This window comes from Gambusia affinis, linkage group LG09, assembly GCF_019740435.1.
Source record: "Gambusia affinis linkage group LG09, SWU_Gaff_1.0, whole genome shotgun sequence".
Lineage (NCBI taxonomy): Eukaryota > Metazoa > Chordata > Actinopteri > Cyprinodontiformes > Poeciliidae > Gambusia > Gambusia affinis.
The window spans coordinates 398,205-420,531 of NC_057876.1; the positions used below are offsets into that span (position 1 = coordinate 398,205).

At 38.7% G+C, this 22,327-nt stretch overlaps 1 protein-coding gene across 3 annotated transcripts in view; it reads left to right on the forward strand.

The window, feature by feature from the left end:
• Nucleotides 1-15,517, forward strand: part of LOC122836855 (magnesium transporter protein 1-like) — a 61,480-nt gene extending 45,963 nt beyond the window's left edge. For all 3 annotated transcript variants that reach the window (XM_044126805.1, XM_044126804.1, XM_044126806.1), the window contains 3 exons: nucleotides 7,209-7,283; nucleotides 14,877-14,967; nucleotides 15,048-15,517. In XM_044126805.1, coding sequence (XP_043982740.1) covers nucleotides 7,209-7,283; nucleotides 14,877-14,967; nucleotides 15,048-15,063 — 182 coding nt within the window. In that variant the 3' untranslated portion in view covers nucleotides 15,064-15,517. The remainder of the gene's footprint in view (nucleotides 1-7,208; nucleotides 7,284-14,876; nucleotides 14,968-15,047) is intronic.
• Nucleotides 15,518-22,327: the final 6,810 nt, after the last annotated feature.

The following is a 22,327-nucleotide window of genomic DNA, read 5'->3' on the forward strand; positions in this document are numbered from 1 at the left end:
CCACGATAGGCACTGACAACCTTGCGGCCACAGCTCAGATGAGCTGCCTCGACAATGGAGGCACGGAACATGGTCCTCTCAGACTCCATGTCCCCCACCTCCCCTGGGACGTGTTCGAAGTTCTGCCGGAGATGGGAGTTAAAGCTCTGTCTCACAGGGGATTCCACCAGACGTTCCCAGCAGACCCTCACAACACGTTTGGGCCTGCCAGGTCTGACCGGCATCCTCCCCCACCAGCGGAGCCAACTCACCACCAGGTAGTGGTCAGTGGACAGCTCCGCAACTCTCTGCATCCGAGTGTCCAAGACATACAGCCACAGATCCGATGAAACGACGACAAAGTCGATCATCGAACTGCGGCCTATGGTGTCCTGGCGCCAAGTGCACATATGGACACCCTTATGCTTGAACATGGTGTTCGTTATGGACAATCCATGATGAGCACAGAAGTCCAACAACAGAACACCACTCGAATTCAGATTGGGGGGGCCGTTCCTCCCAACCATGCCCCTCCGGGCCTCACTGTCATTTCCCACGTGAAATGACAGTGAGGGCGTTGAAGTCCCCCAGCAGAACAAGGGAGTCCCCAGGTGGAGCACTCTCCAGTACCCCTCTAGGAACTCCAAAAAGGGTGGGTAATCTGAGCTGTCGTTCGGCCCGTAAGCAAAAACGGCAGTCAGGACCCGTAGGCGGAGGGAGGCTACCCTCTCGTTCACCGGGGTAAACCCCAACATACAGGCGAGATGGGTAGCAACAAGTATGCCCACTCCTGCCCGACGCCTCTCACCCAGGGCAACTCCAGAGTGGAAGTATGTCCAGCCCCTCTCAAGGAGACTGGTTCCAGAACCAGAGCCTTGCGTCGAGGTGAGACCGACTATTTCTTGCCGGAACCTCTCAGCCTCACACACTAGCTCCAGCTCCTTCCCCACCAGAGGTGACATTCCACGTCCCAAGAGCTAGCTTCCGCAACTGAGGATCGGACCGCCAGGGTCCCCTCCTTCGGCCGCCACCCATCACACAATGCACCCAATCCCTTTGGCCCCTCTCACAGGTGGTGGGCCCATGGGAGGGGGGCCCATGTTTCCTCTTCGGGCTGAGTCCAGCCGGGCTCCATGGGTAAAAGCCCGGCCACCAGACGCTCACCGTCTTGCCTCCCCTCCAGGCCTGCCTCCAGAGTGGGGCCCCAGTGACCCGCGTCCGGGCGAGGGAACACCGAGTCCAAAGTTTTTATCCATCATTGGGATCCTAATATTAATATGAATTATTTTTATTCATTATATATTTTTCAATGATGACAGCCTGCCTCCCCTTTATTCATAGTACAGATCAAAAGTTTAGACACACCTTCTCATTGAATTCAATTAGAAAGTGTGTCCAAACTTTTGGTCTGTACTGTATATATATATATAGTCTAAAAATACACATTTTAGAAAATACTTTAAAAAGGTTCAATTTCAATTAATTGTTAGTGTGGTAAGTCTGATGTCAAGACGCAAGCTTCATCAGGGTCAGATCCTGTACCAACCAGGGTGCTGCAGTGACAATCCACATAAGGAGACCTTAGTCTTTAACGTGGCCATCGCAGGTTTAATTCTAGCCTTATGACTTTAGCTGCATGTCTTCCCCCTCTTACTTATTAAGTTTAACCAATTTAATAAATTAAGTGGGATAAACTTAATTGAATTGCTCTTTGCCAATTGAAGCAATTCAATTAAGTTGGTTCAACTATTTTCTTTGTATAGGATCTTAGAAAAACTAAAATAACATGTTACAATGTACATTTAAAATTATTTAAATTCAAGTTGTATTTTAAGTAAAATGTCAATGGTGTAATTTTTGATATTTTAGTTTGGGTCAACTTAAAAGTCTGAGTTGACTTTCTGTAGAATTTAGTCAAAGCAATTAGAATTTTTTATTAGAAAAAACAATAATTTGAGTAAGACTGACTAAAATTTGTCATGTTAAACACACTTAATTAATTAAGTTACAAAAAATTAGTAAATTGAGTTGGATGATAATTATGTATTTAGTTGGATGAACATAATAAATTGAGTTGGTCAGATGTAGGATAAGAAACTGGCATTGAACTCAATTATTTCAAATAAAGTCAAAGTAAAAAGTTCATTTAAGTTGGTTAGATGTGTAACTTTTAAGTTAATTGAACACAAAAAAGTAAGTTGTCATCATTAACCCCTTAACCCTAACCCCCTGAATCACCAAAAATAACTGAAAAGGTATACCCAAATTAAATCAGTTGCTGTCCTTGAACAATTTGGAGTACATGCTAAAGCTTGGTCCCTTTATGAAGATTACAAGCTAAATTTTCTATTTTTGCAGTCAAAAATACTTTAACTGTAAGTAGTTTGTACACTGAAAAAAACAACTCTTTAGATCACATATGTCAGAGTCAAGGCCCGCGGGCCACATCCGGCCCACGAGAAGATTTTCTACGGCCCCTGGGATGATCTTGATTTATTATTAGAACCGGCCCGCAGACCGCAGCAAGCCGGCACCCCGTCTGAAAAAATGCGAGATGCACGGTCCGCTGCACTAGACTATATGCGTCATTTAAAAAAATTTCAATGAACATTCGATCAGTCCGGCCCTCGGCTTGTAGCTAAATTTTTTATTTGGCCCTCCGTCCATTTGACTTTGACACCCCTGCTTTAGATGAACGTAAAAAAATCATGGAAAGGTTATCCACCTGATTATTTTTGCTTTATTTCAGCACCATGTAATTCTGTTACTCCTATTTAAAGCAAATGTGTTAGGTCAACTTAATTTATTAAGGTTATTCCAATGTAAAGCAACTGTGTTGGCTCAACTTATGTTATTATGGTTATTCTATGGTTGATTCTAAATCAAACGTGTTGGCTCAACTTAATATACTATTGTTATTCTAATTTAAATAAAATGAGTTGGCTCAACTTATTTTATTATGGTTATTCTATTAAGTGTTGGCTCAAATTAATATATTATATTTATTCCAATGTAAAGCAATTGTGTTGGCTCAATTTAATTTATTAAGGTTGATTCAACTCATTTACTAAAGTTGGATCCAATGTAATTTAAAAGAGCCAGCCCAACTAATTTGCAATGCTTTGGACAAAATAATTTACTGACTAAGATTAATGGCAATTTAGTTGAAACCAACATTTTGTTTTTCCTTTTTTTTTCTCCGAAGAGTTTTTGCAGTGCTAGTGGCTCGTATTTTTTTGAGACAGTAGGCAGACAGGGTGAGGACATGGCAAAGGTCACCGGGAGTCAAACCAGCAACGTCTGTGTCGAGGACTAAGGCCTCCAAACATGCAGTGTGCTAAACCCCTGCACCACCACAGCACACTGGAGAAACCAACTTATATTACAGTGATACCTTCACACTACTTATTAAGTTGATCCAACTCATGAAAATTAAGTTAGCTCAACAAACATGCTTCATGCTGAAAGAAAGCTATTTAATCGTGTGGAAATCCTGTCCATGATTTAATTACGTTAATTCAAAGACGTTTTTAAAAAAAGACTTTTTTTACAGTTCTTAAATGCTGAAAGAAAGAACTGCACTCTTACAGTACAGTTCTTATATGCCAATAGTTCCCTGCATAGAAAAACAAATATCTATAGTTTAATGTGTAACTAAAACCACTCTGAAGTTTTCCCAGGCACAAAACAGTGATGTCTCATGATCTCACTAGATCCTCTTTGGAGGGAAATGAATCTGAATAAATAGAATCACGTTATCTCAACTTGAAGACGTTATTTAAGTTGAGACAAAAACAATTGTCTTGCGTGAACTCGTGTGATATCCTGTGATCTCACTCGGCTTCAGCATAAGATCAGTCTGACTTGGGTGACCAGACATCCTCTTTTTCCCGGACATGTCCTACTTTTCAGACCTAAAAAAATGTCCGGGGGGAATTTAAAAATCGCCCGGTATTTTGGTCAACTGCCTCAAAACACATTACATAGCTTACAGTGCATTGTGATTACATTGCCACTCCGTTCCACTACTCCATTCCAGGTTTCTTTATATGGCATATTAGTCACCCCCTTCTCCCCAAATCCAATCACGTTGCATTATGTGTGTGAGTGTGTGTGGGAAAAGTAAAGATAGCTGAGTTGACTTGTACACCGGCCGCTAGACTAGTTAAACCTTAAGTGTGACAGGTGGTAGCACATGTGTGTCTGCCGATTCTACGACCTGCAACTGCATGTGAATTCAGCAAAGCACGCGAAAGCAGCCAGAGGCTCTTCGGCTGAAGTCACAGATTTCTTTGTGACAAAGTCAGACAGAGCAGCCGTCACTGCAGCAGAAGGCAGCTTTGCTTTCCATACTGTTAAGCAGTATAAGGTCAGTAACAAGAGTAGATTTACTTCATGCCCCCCCCCCGCCCCCCCACTGCACCCCCCCCCCCACCAACAACAAAAGAAAAAAAAAAGGGTCCTCCTTGTCAGAAACCCAAATCTGGTCACCCTAAGTCTGACTATAATGAATCATGTTATCTCAACATGATTAAATTTCATAAACATGAAGTTGTTGAATTTCTTGTTTATCCAACATGATTGTATCACGTTTTCTTTTTTGAAACATGAAATTATTTAGTTAAAAGTACATGATATTCTTTTGTTAATGTGATAAGCCCCTAAGTTCATTTTTTACAGTGTAGCTATTACATTTGTAACATAAAAGAAATTGAAAAATCTAGCTTCACCCAGATTTTTCATTTTTATTTCTTGTAAATGCACATTAAGTATCGAATGAATGGACTGGAAAATGCAATACATCTGCAGAATACAGCATTCTGTTTGTGGATTTCAAGACTGATCAAAATAGCACAAGAAAGAAATATCATTTAGGCAATCTTTATTTTTGAGGATGTACATATGTTGTCCAAGTATGTTCTCCAAATGGCACACTTGGACAACAACATACAAACAATATACAAACTTCAAATGACTGTAACTCTTCAGTGCTTCAACATACAGTCATCAGTGAGGGCTCTAATGAATGCTCTAGTGTGCTAATGAAAAATAATGACCAGAGGAATCCTCTGGTAGACACAATAGTGGAAATCACTTCTTCTTCAAAATCCTTCGCCATCCCCCCCGTTCCTCCCACGCCACCATTCCCTCAGCCCCCATTCTTGCTCTTCGGTACATTTTACCCGCCCTTGCTCTGACTGTAGCAGCGGACAACAAAATGTTTCCAGTATTCTCAAATCCAAAACTTGCCAGCACTCTTACTGCCATAATTATCCACTCCCGTGAGTTATCAAGTTCTGTTGAAGAAATGCATCTAGTTTTGACACTTTCTGACAACATGTCTCCGTTGGTGAGAAAAAGTCCTGTAAACACTGTTACGCCTGAGGGTGCACAGAGCCTGACTTTGACGTAGCAAAGGCGCTCACATTATGCGTGGCTACACATTTAGCTGGTGAATTCATGTCAAAACAAACCTCAAAATGCTTTGTATACTTATGACAGAACGCTTGTTGGCTACACATCAGTGGCTTTAGATTTAATCTCCGAGTTGACCAGTCAGAAATATTCCAGAAAGATTACAGGCATGTTAAAATGAGCTCAAGTCGCCCTGTTATTGCCTCAGAAAAAGCCATTTTATAACATTATTGGTCGAATGCGGTGTCATTCTAAAGGAGTGGGCTGTATGCTGCCCAATAAAAGCGTCATAATGGACACCAGCAGAGAGTTTAAACCCTTAAATTTCAGCCCTGGAAAATGCTATGGAAAAACGACACGGTGGTGTTCTGGTACGGGCTAAGGGGTTAAACGAAATGAATCAAGTGAGATAAATGTAAATAAGTCCATGAAATGAACTACAACCAGAAACACTTGTTAGAGTATACAGCTTCTAATGAGTGTCTGGATCCTGGATGAAGGTATTTTGGACTATTTCTCCTTACTTAACAAATCCAGTTCAGTTAGGTTTGATGGGTTCGAAGCATAGAATCATCCCACATATCTCCATCTTCTTCCGCTTATCCGGAGTCGGGTTGTGGGGGTTTGCAGTTTAAATAAGATGCCCCAGACTTCCCTCTCCCCAGCCACTTGGGCCAGCTCCTTCAGGGGAGTAGCCACCTCAACTGGCTCCTCTCAACGAGAAGACCTCTTATGGTGAAGACAATCATTGGAGATAGTGTTCCCTCACCCAGACGTGGTCATGTTGATTCTTCTCATGAATCTGCTCATTTCAAGTGAAATTCATTCAATCCTCAACTTTAACAAGATTCCCAGTACCGGTTGGCCAGACAGCCCCAAAGCATAATGGAACCTCCACCAAATTTTACGGTGGGCAGCAAGTGTGTTTCTTGTAATTCTGCTTTTTTGTCCCCATGCATAACAGCCGTTGTTGTGACCAAACAACTTAATCTTTGTTTCATCAGTCCAAAGCACCTTATTCCAAAATGAAGCTGGCTTGTCCAAATGTGCTTTTGCATACCTCAAGTGACTCTGCATCACGGATGGATTTGGTCCTCTGGTCTCTCAATGCAATTGAGAATTTTTTTTCGGCAAGAAGACTGGGCAAGGAGAGCCCTCTTCGCCCAACGGGACACATGCTGGTGGATACATTATGGATTCCTGGGGGAAGCGGTAGATAATGTGTCTGTCCAAATTGTAAATTGAGGATGTGGAAGACATATACATTATTGAATTTTTGATAAGGTTTTGTTGCTTGGCAGTTACCTGGCATATCAGAAAATTCAGAAGATGTTTGCAGTTTTTCTATGATACAACAATTTAAGAAAATATATATCTGCAGATTTTTTGTGAAATTTTCAAATCATATAATTATGATTTGAAAATGTTGATTTATAGAAAATCATTATAGTCTCTATCCAGGGGAGGGGAAAATGGATTTATGACTGAAGTATGATTCTTATTTTCACTAACAAAAAATCAATATGATCAATATGATTGGTGCCTTGTAATGTCATTCTATATGTATTAAAATTAGGGAAGCCTGGGTAAGACCAGAAAACATCAATACCATAAGTATTGATGTTTTCCTCCAAAGGGAGGCAGGTGGAATCACAAAATAAAGGCCTAAAAGCACTGTAGGACATGACATTCTGTATATTCCTGCATATTCAACAAATTTAGAAAATACTTTACAGCCTTTCTCCAGCTTTGTAAGATGATGAGTTTTGTGCAAACCTAAATCAAGCTTGTTTCAGCCTTGACTTCATTGTAAGATGGAGCTGTTACTGCTGGGATAATTCTGCTCTGTGAGGCTGCCACTTCGGACATCGACACTGGAAAGAGGAAGAGTATGTACATGCCATTAATTTAATCATATTTGCAACACACAGTATAGTTCAATATGTAAAGGTGTCATAGTCTTCATGTCAAACAATATTTTTAATATGCTCTGAGCTGGTTTCAACTCAGAGCAGATCTGTCTTATGGATAGTACTCAAATTCAATGGAAAAATATGGTGCTGTATTGGGGCCAAAATTAAAGACTATTGCGTACCCAGAGTTTGCTACGTCCTTGCTACTGGAAGCTATATTCTTTGCAATTACCTGGAACCTGTAACTTAGTGGTTTGTGCTGGCAAATGAGCAGGTGGCTACTCACTTGAGTTACCTTTGGAAAGGCTAGTGACTGGCATGCCTGGGCAGGATACCACAGAACTGCCTACACACTCTGCTGTCCATTTGAGCAAATAGGTTGGCTTTAGCATTGGAAAGGCTAACTGCTACACACTGCACTCTATGTAACTGTTGAATGGATGAATTTCCACAATTATCTATGACTATCATATGGAAAGTGGAGAATGGTCTTTTTTGCCGATATTTGAAACGTAATATTTTAACAGCTCAATAGCTGTTGATTTAAATAGGATGCAATCTATTAACAGGCCATGCTAGCTCTCTCCACTGGTAATGTCTGCCTATATGGGCTAATAGACAATAGAGGGAATAGGGATTCCAGTGGGTGGCCAGCTTGGACATGCTAGTTACTATCCTATCCTGTGCTAGCGCAAATAAATAGTTTCCTGTATCATCTGCCAGTGCCGGTCGCTGTTACCAGTACTGTCAAAAAAGCATAAACATGTGGGATTGAGAACCTGTACACAGTTGTTAATTCCTAAAAGTTCTTCATCCCATATCATGTAGTTTATTTGTTTTTGAATTCAGTGTTATCTGTTTTTTTTGGGGGGGTTGCCTTTATTTGTCTACCTTGATCATTTCTGGTGTGTCCCTATTTTTTATGTTTATCTTTAGACTTACAGTAGTTTGACATGAAGACTGCAGTCAAGTGAGCCAACACTTGAAGACACAAGGTCAAGTTAGCTGATGTTAGCCCTCTCTCACACATGTATATGTGAAGGTTAGCTTAACACATAAATGGTGCATCATGGTACTCTTGCAGTAGTGGTGCCCTTACATTTACCCCAGGCAACCTTATACTCACAGAAATGATTAATGGCAGTTAAGTTTTATGCATTCACATCTGTTTGTTTTTAAAAACTCATATTGTATACATATTACTTTAAATTAATTATCTACTGTCGTGGTTGCAACACCCCCCCCTTTCTCTCTCACTCTCTACTTCCTCTTCTGAGAGGGGAGATGTGGTACCAGCTCTCCATCTAACAGGTTAATTGAGTTTCCTAAATCTGCTGAGATTTACCCTGTCCAGAACTGAAGTAAACTCTGTTTAAGCTGGCATCGAGCTTGATTAGCCTGGTTTCTGACGACCTCCATCCAGGTGTCCCACCCTTCTTCCCCCTGTGAATTAGCCAGACTGAGCAGCCTGCAGTCAACTAGTTTCACAGAGCTCACCTGTTAACGGTCGCTCCTTCTCTTAATTACAACTTGCTCTTGTTACTGAACCAGGTAGGTTTTAGTGACTCGGGCGAGTCCCAAGGATGATGTTTTAAATCTGGGCTACCAGCAAATTTAAAAGAGCTGGAAAATAAAACATTTTCCAGCTCTTCCTCTCCAGAATCGAACATCAGAGCTATTTTACAACCATCAAAGAACTTTAAGGTGACTCATTAATTGAATGTCCACAACATCTTTTAGATTTTCTTTATGCTAAATATTTTATTAGTAAGGCAATTTTGCAAGGGTCAGTACAGCTTAATTCAGTAGCAGAAATAATCAAATAAGAAAAATCAATCATCTAGTCCAGGGGTCTCAAACTCCAGGCCTCGAGGGCTGCAGTCCTGCAACTTTTAGATGTGCCTCTGCTGCAGCACACCTGAATAGAATAATTAAGGCTCTGGAGAACTGATCTACACAAGGTGGAGGTAATTAAGCCATTTCATTCCAGTGTTTTGTACCTGTGGTACATTTAAAAACTGCAGGACTGCGGCCCTTGAGGACTGGAGTTTGAGACCCCTGATCTAGTCTATCTTTCCCTAATGCTGACACTGAGTTTTCTTGACACTACATAATATAATCAATTGTAGAATGCATTGGATGTAATTAGTTAATGTATACTAATAAAGTTTAAATAATTAAAGTTCTGGTTTTTAAACTTTACATGAATGATTTTTATTCAAGTTATGAGAAGGGAAATGGGGAATTGGGCACTGTGTCCTTCACCAGTAGGTGGCGATAAAGTCTCTTTAAGTTGGTTGCCACCCATTTTGAAGAGGATGTACTTTTCCCCAGCACTCAGGTCTGTGTTATGCAACTGTGGCTCTCTGGGTAGAGTAGTTGTCTTGTGATTGGAAGGTTGTAGGTTCAATTCTAGCTGCCTTCTGCCACATCTGCATGTGCCTCTGGGCATTGCCTACTGATCTGCTTATTGGTGTATAAATGTGTGAGTAATTCAATTAAGTTTATCCAACTCAATGTATTAGGATCTTCTACCTCAATTTATTAAGTTCACCAACTCAATTTATTAAGTTTTTTTTAAAAACTGAATTCATTAAGTTTGTTTAAAAGGAAGCTGGAGATAGGCACCAGCACCCCTCCTGACCCCACTAGGAACAAGGGTATACAGAAAATGGATAGATGGATGTTTAAAATGAGTAAAATGTCTTACTCAAGTCATTTATCTTACTTCAAATCAATAAGTAAACTAATAAATGATCTATTTTCTACCAGGGTTTTATGGCTCAGGCAGCTTTTATTTGAGAGTAGTTAGACAGGAAAGTGGGTAATGATAGAGAGGGAAGACACACAGCTAAGGTTATCAGGCTGAAATCAAACTTATAACGGCCACGTCGAGGACTTAAGGTCTCCTGATGTGGGTTGTGCTATACCCCTATGCCACCAGTGCACCACAGTTGGTACAGGATCTGTCTCTGGTGAAACTTGTGTCATGATAGCTGTAGGATACAAATGCAGCACTGAACTCAACTGTTTCAAAAAATACACTTTTTGGAGAATACTCTGGTGAAGCTCGCATCATGATGTGCCGTGGTGTTGGCATTCCAGTGGGTGGCCAGCTTGGACAAGCTTGTCCAAGCTTGGACTTAAATTCAGTTGGTTCAATTTACTAGGGCTGCACAGTGGCGCAGTTGGTAGAGCTGTTGCCTTACAGCAAGAAGGTCCTGGGTTTGATTCCCGGCCCGGGGTCTTTCTGCATGGAGTCTGCATGTTCTCCCTGTGCCTGGTGGGTTCTCTCCGGGTTCTCCGGCTTCCTCCCACAGTCAACAAACATGACTGTCAGGTTAATTCTCTCTAAATTCTCCCAGGTGTGAGAGTGTGTGAATGGTTGTGTGTGCTGTATGTATCTGTGTTGCCCTGCGACAGACTGGTGACCTGTCCAGGGTGACCCCGCCTCTCGCCTGGAACGTTAGCTGGGGATAGACACCAGCAACCCTCCCGACCCCATTAGGGACCAAGGGTGAACAGAAAATAGATGGATGGATGGTTCAATTTAATTGAATTACTTGTTATGGAGCAATTCAATTAAGTTGGTTCTACTATATTCTTTTTTTCAGTGAAACTACAATAACATGTTAAAACATGCCTTTAAACTGATTTAAATTCAAGTTCTATTTTAAGTATAATGTGAGTGATAATGTAACTTTGGATATTTTAGTTTTTTTAGTTTGGAACAACTTAAGAGTTTGAGCTGATGGTCTGTAAAATTTATCAGCATAAGGTTTATTAAAGACACAAATAGGTCTATGAGAAAACTAAAAATTTGAAAAATACAATTAACCCTTTCATGCATAAATTATGGTTCTTTGTGTCAAAATTTTTTTTCAAATTTCTTTTTTTAAATTTTCCTAAGGCATATTAAAGGTAGGAAAAATAATTGTACAAAAAAATTTCTTTATTTTATTTTGAGCTGTTACCTTGTTACCTAAATCACTGATTTACTTAAATGTGGAATACCATTGGTTCCACATTCTGAACTTAATTTAGTCAAAGAGATTTGAATTATTAGACAAAAATAAATGATTTGAGTAAGAGTAACTTATATTTGTCATGTTAAAAACACTTAATGAATTAAGTTATAAAAACTTAGTAAATTGAATTGGATGAACATAATAAATTGAGTTGGTCAAACATACTAAAACTGGCATTGAACTCAATTATTTCAAGGAAGGTCGAAGTAAAAAGTTCCTTTAAGTTAAATAAGCTAATTTAAGTTAGATTTGTAACTTTTAAGTTAATTGAATACAAAAAAAGTTGTCATCACTAGGCTAAATGAATTAAGTGAGATTAATGTGAATAAGTCCATAAAATAAACTACAGCCAAAAAAACGCTTTTTAGAGTGTGGTTGTATCTTGCTTCCACCCTTCTCCTTGAATACTTAGTTTCTCTGGCACTAGTTGAGGTCAAATAAGTAGAAGACTTGCAGACAGATAGTCTCCTTTTAAATTTCCACAATTAGTATTCATAACAACCATTTAAAAACGTATACTTGGGCACTGCGGTATTGCAGAGGCAGAGCATGCAACCCATATACAGAGGCCATAGAAAATAATTTTACTGTAAATTTTAGGGGTCCTCATAATACTTATCCAGGATATTCTGTATATTTGGATTTGCATTTTTCTGAATTTTTGTGATTTTCTTTCTCCAAAATAGGTTTGACCAAACTTCTCTCAATGCAGACCAAAAGACGGAAGTGGTTGATTTTTTATTTTTTTTTAACCTTTGCAGAAGTAGATGAGGTCAGGGGATAAAATCGGTTTCACATGTAAGTATCAGCCAATCGCAGATCTACCAAAATTAAGAAAATTGTTGCCCATAAATCATACAACCATGTTCCCCAATCCTGAAAGGTGACAAGAAACTATCATGTACTAATGTTAACCGCTACACAATGGACTGTTTTAAATGCATCGAACTTGAGCCTGGAATATGTGGAGGAGAAATATACCTACAGTTAGGGCCAGAAATATTTGGACAGTGACATAAGGTTTGTTATTTTAGCTGTTTACAAAAACATGTTCAGATATACAATCATATATATAATATGGGCTGAAAGTGCACACTCCCAGCTGCAATATGAGAGTTTCCACATCCAAATCGGAGAAAGGGTTTAGGAATCATAGCTCTGTAATGCATAGCCTCCTCTTTTTCAAGGGACCAAAAGTAATTGGATAATGGACTCTAAGGGCTGCAATTAACTTAGAAGGCGTCTCCCTCGTTAACCTGTAATCAATTAAGTAGTTAAAAGGTCTAGGGTTGATTCCAGGTGTGTGGTCTTGCATTTGGAAGCTGTTGCTGTGACCAGACAACATGCGGTCAAAGGAACTCTCAATTGGGGTGAAGCAGAACATCCTGAGGCTGAAAAAAAAGAAAAAATCCATCAGAGAGATAGCAGACATGCTTGGAGTAGCAAAATCAACAGTCGGGTACATCCTGAGAAAAAAGGAATTCACTGGTGAGCTTGGGAACTCAAAAAGGCCTGGGCGTCCACGGAAGACAACGGTGGTGGATGATCGCCGCATACTTTCTTTGGTGAAGAAGAACCCGTTCACAACATCAACTGAAGTGTAGAACACTCTCAGGGAAGTAGGTGTATCTGTCTCTAAGTCAACAGTAAAGAGAAGACTCCATGAAAGTAAATACAAAGGGTTCACATCTAGATGCAAACCATTCATCAATTCCAAAAATAGACAGGCCAGAGTTAAATTTGCCGAAAAACACCTCAAGAAGCCAGCCCAGTACTGGAAAAGTATTCTATGGACAGATGAGACAAAGATCAACCTGTACCAGAATGATGGGAAGAAAAAAGTTTGGAGAAGAAAGGGAACGGCACATGATCCAAGGCACACCACATCCTCTGTAAAACATGGTGGAGGCAACGTGATGGCATGGGCATGCATGGCTTTCAATGGCACTGGGTCACTTGTGTTTATTGATGACATAACAGCAGACAAGAGTAGCCGGATGAATTCTGAAGTGTACCGGGATATACTTTCAGCCCAGATTCAGCCAAATGCTGCAAAGTTGATCGGACGGCGCTTCACAGTACAGATGGACAATGACCCCAAGCATACAGCCAAAGCTACCCAGGAGTTCATGAGTCCAAAAAAGTGGAACATTCTGCAATGGCCAAGTCAATCACCAGATCTTAACCCAATTGAGCATGCATTTCACTTGCTCAAATCCAGACTTCATACGGAAAGACCCACAAACAAGCATGACCTGAAGGCTGCGGCTGTAAAGGCCTGGCAAAGCATTAAGAAGGAGGAAACCCAGCGTTTGGTGATGTCCATGGGTTCCAGACTTAAGGCAGTGATTGCCTCCAAAGGATTCGCAACAAAATATTGAAAAGAATATATTTTGTTTGGGTTATGTTTATTTGTCCAATTACTTTTGAGCTCCTAAAATGTGGAGTTTTTGTAAAGAAATGTGTACAATTCCTACATTTTCTGTCAGATATTTTTGTTCAACCCTTTAAATTAAACGTTACAACCTGCACTTGAATTCTGTTGTAGAGGTTTCATTTCAAATCCAATGCGGTGGCCTGCAGAGCCCAACTCGCGAAAATTGTGTTACTGTCCAAATATTTCTGGCCCTAACTGTATGTGCAAATTTTGTTTCTGAACTTCACCTCAGGTTTCTACACAATAATCTCCCAGCAAACTATCTCCCCTTGGACTCAACTTCTTCCCCCACTCCCACGTGCTTCTGGGTGCTAAATTTTCTCACAGACAGATCCCATTTGGTGGGCTGGTGTGATGCAAACAATCTAATCCTGAATTTAGACAGAGCAAATGAAATTACGTTCATAAAAATCAGCCTATCACACCTCTGCTTATCAATCATGTTGCATTAGAGCTGATCTGCAGCATTAACCTCTTTTGGATAGAGATCAAACAATTTGACCTGGTCCCTCCATAACTAGTGAGAGAGTGTAGCAATGTTTGCATTTTTACATTGGATAAGAGCAAAACTCCCCTCTTCACCACTGAGTTTGAGGTTGTCAGAAAGTGGAACTTCAGGAAGAATTAGACTGATCTTACTTGAAATGAAGATTAACTTCCACTAGGGGTGTAGTACAGTAGGTTCTGGGGTATGGTCTGTTTGTAGGTGTCCTTAAAGTGATCCGGGGGTCTAGTGTGAGGTCTTGGCGAAAGGTGTAGAGGCTGCAGTGGAAGACAGACAGGTAAGTTCAGGTGCGGAGGAATGAGGAGTGAACCGACGGCCAGTTGAGAATCCAGGAACAGTTTATGGTTAATCTGCAGAGGCCAAGAAGAGACTCGGGCAATCACTACTGGTTTATTATCGTAATACACTATGAACATGTGAAGCTAATCTTTAATGCGGGGCTAACGTCTGCAAACTTGGCCATGTATTTAGAAGTGTTGACTCACTTGACAGCAGGACATTAAGAGAACTATAGATTAGTTCATGACTTTTTAAGTTATTAGTTATTTAAGAGTCTGTCCATCAAATGTACAAAGAGTATGAAATTATGTGTATTTCAGTCATGTGCGTGGCAGGCATGTGTCTCGTGATGCTGTGCTTCAGCTGGCTGCTGTCCATTTTCAGAGCAAAGTACCATGGATACCCATACAGGTAGACATCCCTGCAACAATGCAATTGAATGGGTGAAGTATTTCTAAATATGATAAAAATTGTTTTTGTCTCTGTTACAGCTTCCTGATGGGTTAAAAATCCCAATTGGCCTCTGGATATACCTAAATGTGAAATTGAAGACAGGAATCTCTAAAGTGTCAAATAGTTTATTATTGGATGTTGTAAAAATGTCACATAACTTGTATAAATTGCTATGTGTAATTGCATTAACATTGGGTTGTAGGAAAAAGCAAGATTAGCAGCTAAACTGGGTCCTTTGATCTTGAAATATATATATATATATATATGATATATATATCACAAGTTTAACATTAAAAGTAAGACAAAATCACTAAAGTAACATGCCCTGCACTAATAACCTCTCCATAAGCAATTTAAGTTTAGAGATTTGGTTTGGATTCTAAGTCGTAACCGGTAATGAAATGACTTCCACTTCCCACAAGATTTTCTGTTTTGTTAATTTTGACATTGATTAAATTTGACATTTTGAACATGACATTTTAGAAACAATAAATATTTTCCCCTTTTATGTTGATGTCAAATTTTTTTTGTACATTTATATATCATATATTTCCTAAATACAATTTTCTTTGGCTTCTGGAACTGCAATGAAGACTGAAACTGGTTTGTTTACAGATTAACAATCACTCCAGGGTGTAGGGTTAGGACAGCTGGTATATATGTTTAGGTGAGTTGGTGAAATTAGATAATATCCGAGTCCCAAATTGAGCTTTACTTGTCTTTATTTAAATCTTGAGATTCCACTTCCTCCATACACACAAATAAGGGCATGTGTGGGGGTATGGGTGTGTGGTTTTCTATAAGATAAACAAATACAAATTATGAGTACTTGCCTGTATGCTTTCACAAATAACAGCAAATTGTCCAAAAAGGGAATAAACGTGCTTAAAGATTGTTATAAACTGGGTGGTGGCTGAGGGCGAGGATCTTGGCGATCTGATCCTGAGCGACAGAAGCTGGCTTTCGGGATGTGAAATGTCACCTCTCTAGTGGGGAAGGAACCTGAGCTGTTGTGTGATGTTGAGAGGTTCCAGCTAAAAATAGTTGTTCTCACTTCAACACTTGACTTTAGAACGAGTCTACTTGAGAGGGGTTGGACACTCTTTCACGCTGGATTTGCCTATGAGAGGTGCCGGCAGGAGTGGGCATACTTGTTGTCCCCCATCTTGGTCCTTATATGTTGGGATTCACCCCAGTGAATGAGAAGGTAACTTCCCTCTGCCTCCATTCTGACTGTTCATGCAGTTCAGATTATTTCAAAGACCTCCTCAATCCCACCAACATTCCTTCCATTGAGGAAGCAGAACCTGGGGACTCTGGGTTGGGCTAGCTAATCTCTGGGGATGAGGTCACAAAGATGGTTAAAGAGCTCCTTGGTAGCAGGCTCACATTGTGGACCATATTTAGGATATAGTCCACAATGTGGACCTAAAATTTCAAAATAAAAATGAAATTTTAGGTCCACTTCTACCATTGTTAGAACAATGGTTCAGTCCAAAGTGTAGGAGGAGCAACAACATAAATTGGGGTTGATAAAAAGTTGCATTTATATGGGAAAGAGCTGAAAAAGTTAGAAAGGGTTGACTGTTTTCGGTTTTTGGGAGTAGTCCTTGATAAGAAGTTAACTTGGGAAAATCATATAGAACATATGGAGAAAAATAAAAAGGTTCTTCTTGTTGAGATGGGGTGCAAATTTTGAATCACTTAAAAATGTTTATGTGTCACTAATTCGGTCAAGAATAGATTATGGGAGTGGTGTATGGTTCAGCGGCTAAAACTAGATTAAAAAAATGAGATGTTATTCAAGCTAGAGCATTGAGAATTTGTTTAGGGGCAGTTAAATCAACTCCAGTATGTGCTTTACAAGTAGAATCAGGAGAAATGCCATCATGTATCAGAAGACAACAGATAATGGTAAATTATTGAATAAATTTAAAAGAACATCTAATTATCTGAGTATATATGCAGTAGAATTATGTGCTATATAATTAGCTTTAGAATGGGTGGAGGATACTAATATAAATAAAATAATAGTTTGTAGCGATTCATTATCTGTATTGTTGAGTATTGAAAAGGGAAGTACAAATAATCATCAAAATATGTTATATGAGATTATGGCTGTTGATTATGAAATTTGTGAACAAAGTAAAAATTTAACATTATTGTGGATTCCTGCTCATGTGGGTATTTTGGGTAATGAAAGAGAAGATAGGTTGGCTAAGGAGGCTATTAAGAAGAAGACATTGATATTCCTATGAAGTTATCTAAATCTGAAGGCAAAAATATAGTGTGGAGAGAAAGTAAGAAGATATGGAAAATTAGCTGGGATAATGAAATAAATGGAAGGTATTTATATAGAATACAAAATACAGTTGATGTATTTAGGATTAGAGGAATAAACAGGAGGGGGGAGATAATTATAAATAGAATAAGAACCGGTCAGTTTTTTAAGCTGAACTCTTTTTAAGATGAGGAAACATCTTACTGGTTTATGTAAGTTGGTGTGATGCCGTAGAAACGATGGAACATGTTTTTATTAGTTGTAGAAAATATGTAAATCAAGAAAGATTATTGAAAACGGAATTAGGTTTTAATAGGGAATTGAAATTTGACAATGTGGTTGGTTAAATGGTATTAAGGGGGAAAAAGAAGATTTTTTTGTTTTTAAAAAAATAGTGGGATCATTATGAGATTTTGAGGTATAGATATTAGGATCCAATAGATGGCAGTAGTGCAACAATAATGGATGCAAGCTGCCGTTAAAATCTAAAGAAGAAGACGTAGAAGAAGAAGAAGAAGACGTAGAAGAAGGAGAAGACGTATTTTGATTATGGATGTATTTTATATAATTCAGCTTCAAATAGTTTACTAAAAACCATAGATAGAATACAATATCAAGCATTAAGACTTTGTTGTGGAGCGATGAAAAGTACCCCAATTTCAGCTCTACAAGTTGAGATGGGTGAGATGCCGTTGGAGCTCAGAAGGAAACAATTAGCCATAACTTACTGGGCAAATATTAAAGGACATAAAGAAAGTTATCCTCCATATATTATGTTACAACCTTGTCAAGAAAAAGAAAAAAAGCAAATAAATAGTTTTGGATGGTTTATAAAAAATGAAATAAGAGAGATAGGATTAAATCATAGTTTAATTAGTCCTGTGATTGTTATTCCTGTTATTCCACCATGGATAATTGGACAGGCTGAAGTTGATTTAAGCTTACTGGAAAAAGGAAAACAATTAGAAAAGAAAGAGGTGGAAAGTTATATTGGAAATGAATATGCGGAATATATACAAATATATACAGATGCCTCTAAAATGTCAAATAATAATATAGGAATAGCTTTTATAATTCCGGAATTAGATATTATGAGAAATAAAAGAATAACAGACAAATTGACAGTATATACAGGTGAACTAATGGCTATTTTAATGGCTCTAGAATGGGTTGAGGAAACAAGAGAGAGAGCGGTTGTAATCTGTTCAGATTCAAGTAGTGCATTAGCAAGTATTGTAGAACAAAATTCAGAATCAAGGCAAGATATTATAGTTGATATTAATCAGTTAATGTTTAGAATTAAAAGTTATGGATCTCTGGTCAAATTAGTTTGGGTTCCTGCTCATATTGGAGTAATAGGAAATGAGTTGGCAGATAGTTTTGCTAAGAATGCAGCAAAAAAGTGTATTGTTGATTTAAATATTAAAATGAGTAAAAATGAGGTTAAAAATATTAGTAAAATGTATATTAAGAATAAATGGCAGGAACAGTGGGATAAAGGAAGCAATGCCAGATTTTATTATAGCATCCAAAGAAAAGTTGGAGAATTTAGGAAATGTAACAGGAATAAAAAAGAAGAAGATATTATATCTAGATTAAGGTTTGGACATACAGGTTTAAACAGTACTCTTAAAATAATTAATAAACATGATACAGGTTTCTGTAGTTATTGTGGGAAATTAGAAACAATACAACATTTTTTTTTAGAATGTAGTAAGTATGTTCGAGAAAGGGAGGAGTTAATTAGAAATTTAAATAGGAATAAAAATAAATTAGATATTAGAAGTTTGCTTCAAAGATCATCGGGGGATGTAGTTTTTAATAGTATTTTTAATTTTCTAAGAAGAACAGGTATTATGGGAAGATTATAGTGATTTTACATCTGATCCATACTCCAGTCTAGAAGGTGGCGGTAATGCACCTAAAAGTTGTTTGCCAACCGCCATAAAAAAACAAGAAGAAGAAGAAGAAGGAGAAGACGTAGAAGAAGAAGAAGAAGAAGGAGCAGGAGGTAACGCATGCTGTATTAGGTGTATCGGTGAACACAAACTTTTATTGACATGCAAAGCAGAGACAGTGGTAGCTGTATTATTCAATTGAGACTCAGAGATTGGCGCCAGGTTCTACCAATATTGTAAAATAAGAATTCATTCACCGTTAGATAAAAGCTAACGGTGAATGAATTCTTATGGTTACCTAGATCAGATTGATTCCGAATAGTCGTCTTCCCGATAGTATTTATTAGATTAAATTTGATTGCCTGTGTTCATCCTCACTAACATTATTCAGCCTGGGATTTGCGTTTTCTCTCTCATGTCTGTATTTTTATGAGAGGTTTTACTTACACGGTCGGTGAAGAATGGGGTCGAGGACGTTTTAAAAAGACTCGGGTTGACAGCATCTCACCACGACTGCGTAGTGTCCGTCTCTAGACAACCACAATAGCGTCGGTCCGCAGCCTTAGGGGGGACCTGTATAGCTCCCGCCATGTCAATTTAGCTGACCTTAATATTTCCTGTGTTTTATTTTGGTCATTATTGTAACAGTTAGCTTTGATATGCGTGTGATAGACATGTCTATCGGATATTCATAGAAATACAGAACAAATCGCGTCCCGTATCGGTTCAATACGGGACGCAACATTTGACAGCCAGATATGGGACGATTCCATATTTTACGGGATGGATAGCAACCCTAACCAGGATCTGAATTCAATCCCTGTAGAAGAATTCATCTCCACTTGTAATAAGTCTAATGACTGTAGTGTTATCAGCAAATTTTATGATGGTGTTGGAGGAGTGAGTATGTCTGCAGTCATGTATACAGTCAGGTGTAGAGGAGCGGGCTGAGCACACATCCCTGTGGTGTAGCAGTACTGCATTTGAGGGTGGACTGAGGACAATCAGTGAGAAAGTTTCTGATTCATTCACAGGTGGGTAGTATATTCTAAGAATGCCTTTTGTTAACAAGAATCTGTGTAATTATTGTGTTAAAATCAGAAGAGTAGTCCGCAAAGAGCATCTTGTTGTTCTACATGGGACAGAGCTGTATGGAGGGCAATACTTTTTCCATCATCTGCCCATACTTCAGAAGAGTAAGGCCTGATGTAAGCAAGTATGTCTTAATCTATGTAAGTACACAAAATAGTACACAGAGTACAAAATAATAGTAATGTGGATGGAAAATCAAATATGGCTTTTAAAATGCTATTTTATTCTTTAAACCTCTCCACAACTTTCTCCCTGACCTGTGTTCTGTGCTCTTGGTCTTATAATGATTCTGTCTCTAACAAATAGAGAAAAATCTGAGGCTAGAAATAGAACAATTCCACATAGACTGAGATTAAATTGTACACAAATGTGCCATGTTTATTAATTAGTTTAATTAATTTAATTAATTAGTTTAATTTATTAACTTCTGAAGGCAGTTGGAGAACTGGAATTTATTTGGGGTCATCACAGTCAAGGAGTCTGAATAAATATATTTATCAGATTTGTTCCTTTTCTAAAAGCTAAGGAGAATGAAGAGTGCAAAGTTATAATAAATAAATGACTTATCAATTAATTATTGAAAGTGTAACTAAACCCCAAATCAACAGTTTTATAAACTGTCTAAATAAGTTATTTAAGGTTCTGTGCGAATTTTGATATTTTGGTGTAACTCATTGAGTTCTTCATTATTTGGCCTAACATTGACATTGCCAACCATCTTTGGTTGGCTGCAGCGGTACAAATTTGTCGCAGCCTCTGTAGGGGTATAAAAGCTAAATTAGTTGCACTTTAAATGTCAATCAATTTTTATAACTGAAAATAAACACTGAAATAGTTTGCTAAGTATAATATTAAATATGTATCTCAAATAAATGTTTAGATTTCTTTTAAAAAAAACTTTTTCTAAAAGTTACATTCTGCAGTTGTAAGAATATGTTCAACGTGATAGTCCACTGTCTGGTGCAGTTCAAACAGTGCTATGTCTTTGAAATATCAGGCCCTACTAGCACACAGCTGCGCTCCAACAGTAAGAGCAGTTGGTGGAACTCGGTGTTTTCCACTCTGAGAAAGGCTGGTCATCTATCCTGATGAATTAAATTATTTTTTCAGGTTATTTGCTTAGCCTTCTGTTCTGATTATAATACTCATCGGTACGAGTGGCAAGTTTGGGATCCTTTACTTGTTGTCTGACTGCTCTGGGTGTCTCTTTTTTTATCTGCAGTGAGCCTCGAAAACTCACCACATTCCACCAAATGCTTATTTTTTAAATATCACATTAAATTTATTGCGTTGATGCATTTTGACATGCTTCATCCCCAAGGGTTTTTCTGAAGCAAGCATCACATCACTCAGAGTGCAAAAGTTCTGTGACAGTGCTGTGTGGTTGAACATTATGAAGGAAAGAGGGAGACACGCTGCACACGTATCTGCAGAGGCTGCGCACTTAGCAGCCTCTGCAATCTGCAAAGTGTGAGATGCAGGTTTTTATGATCAGCGACACCAATCACTACCAGCAACACCGATCCAGCCTAGAATGATTGATGGCCAATAAGAAATATTAATATTTTGCCTGTGATTTTATTTGCTTTTATTTTTATTTTGTGTAGTACTGTAAGGGACAGGATGGTTGGCGGAGAGGTGGTGGTGTGGGACCTAGTGCTCTGAAAGAGAGAGGGTGGGTGATGTTTGAGCAGCAGGGGAAACTGTGCTGATCAAAGCTGTTGAAAAAGTAGTTTGGATCATTCACCCTGAATCTCCTACAATTTAGAGGTTTGGTTTGTAACCTCAAAATTGTCTTCAGGCTCTTCCAAAGCCTGCTAATGTTTATCTTCCATCTTCTTTTTGTAGAATTCTTTTCATTCCTGATCCTCTCTCATGGGTTTTGTTCCCAAGTCTTGATGGTCAGTTATGATTTTTTGCTAAAATCTGATATTTTTTGCATGGTCATTCAGACTACTGCAAATGCAATCAGACTTCTGTATAAACATTTTTATACTCCAAAGCAACCCACTTGTGCAAAGCAACATAGACGTCACACAGATGCACA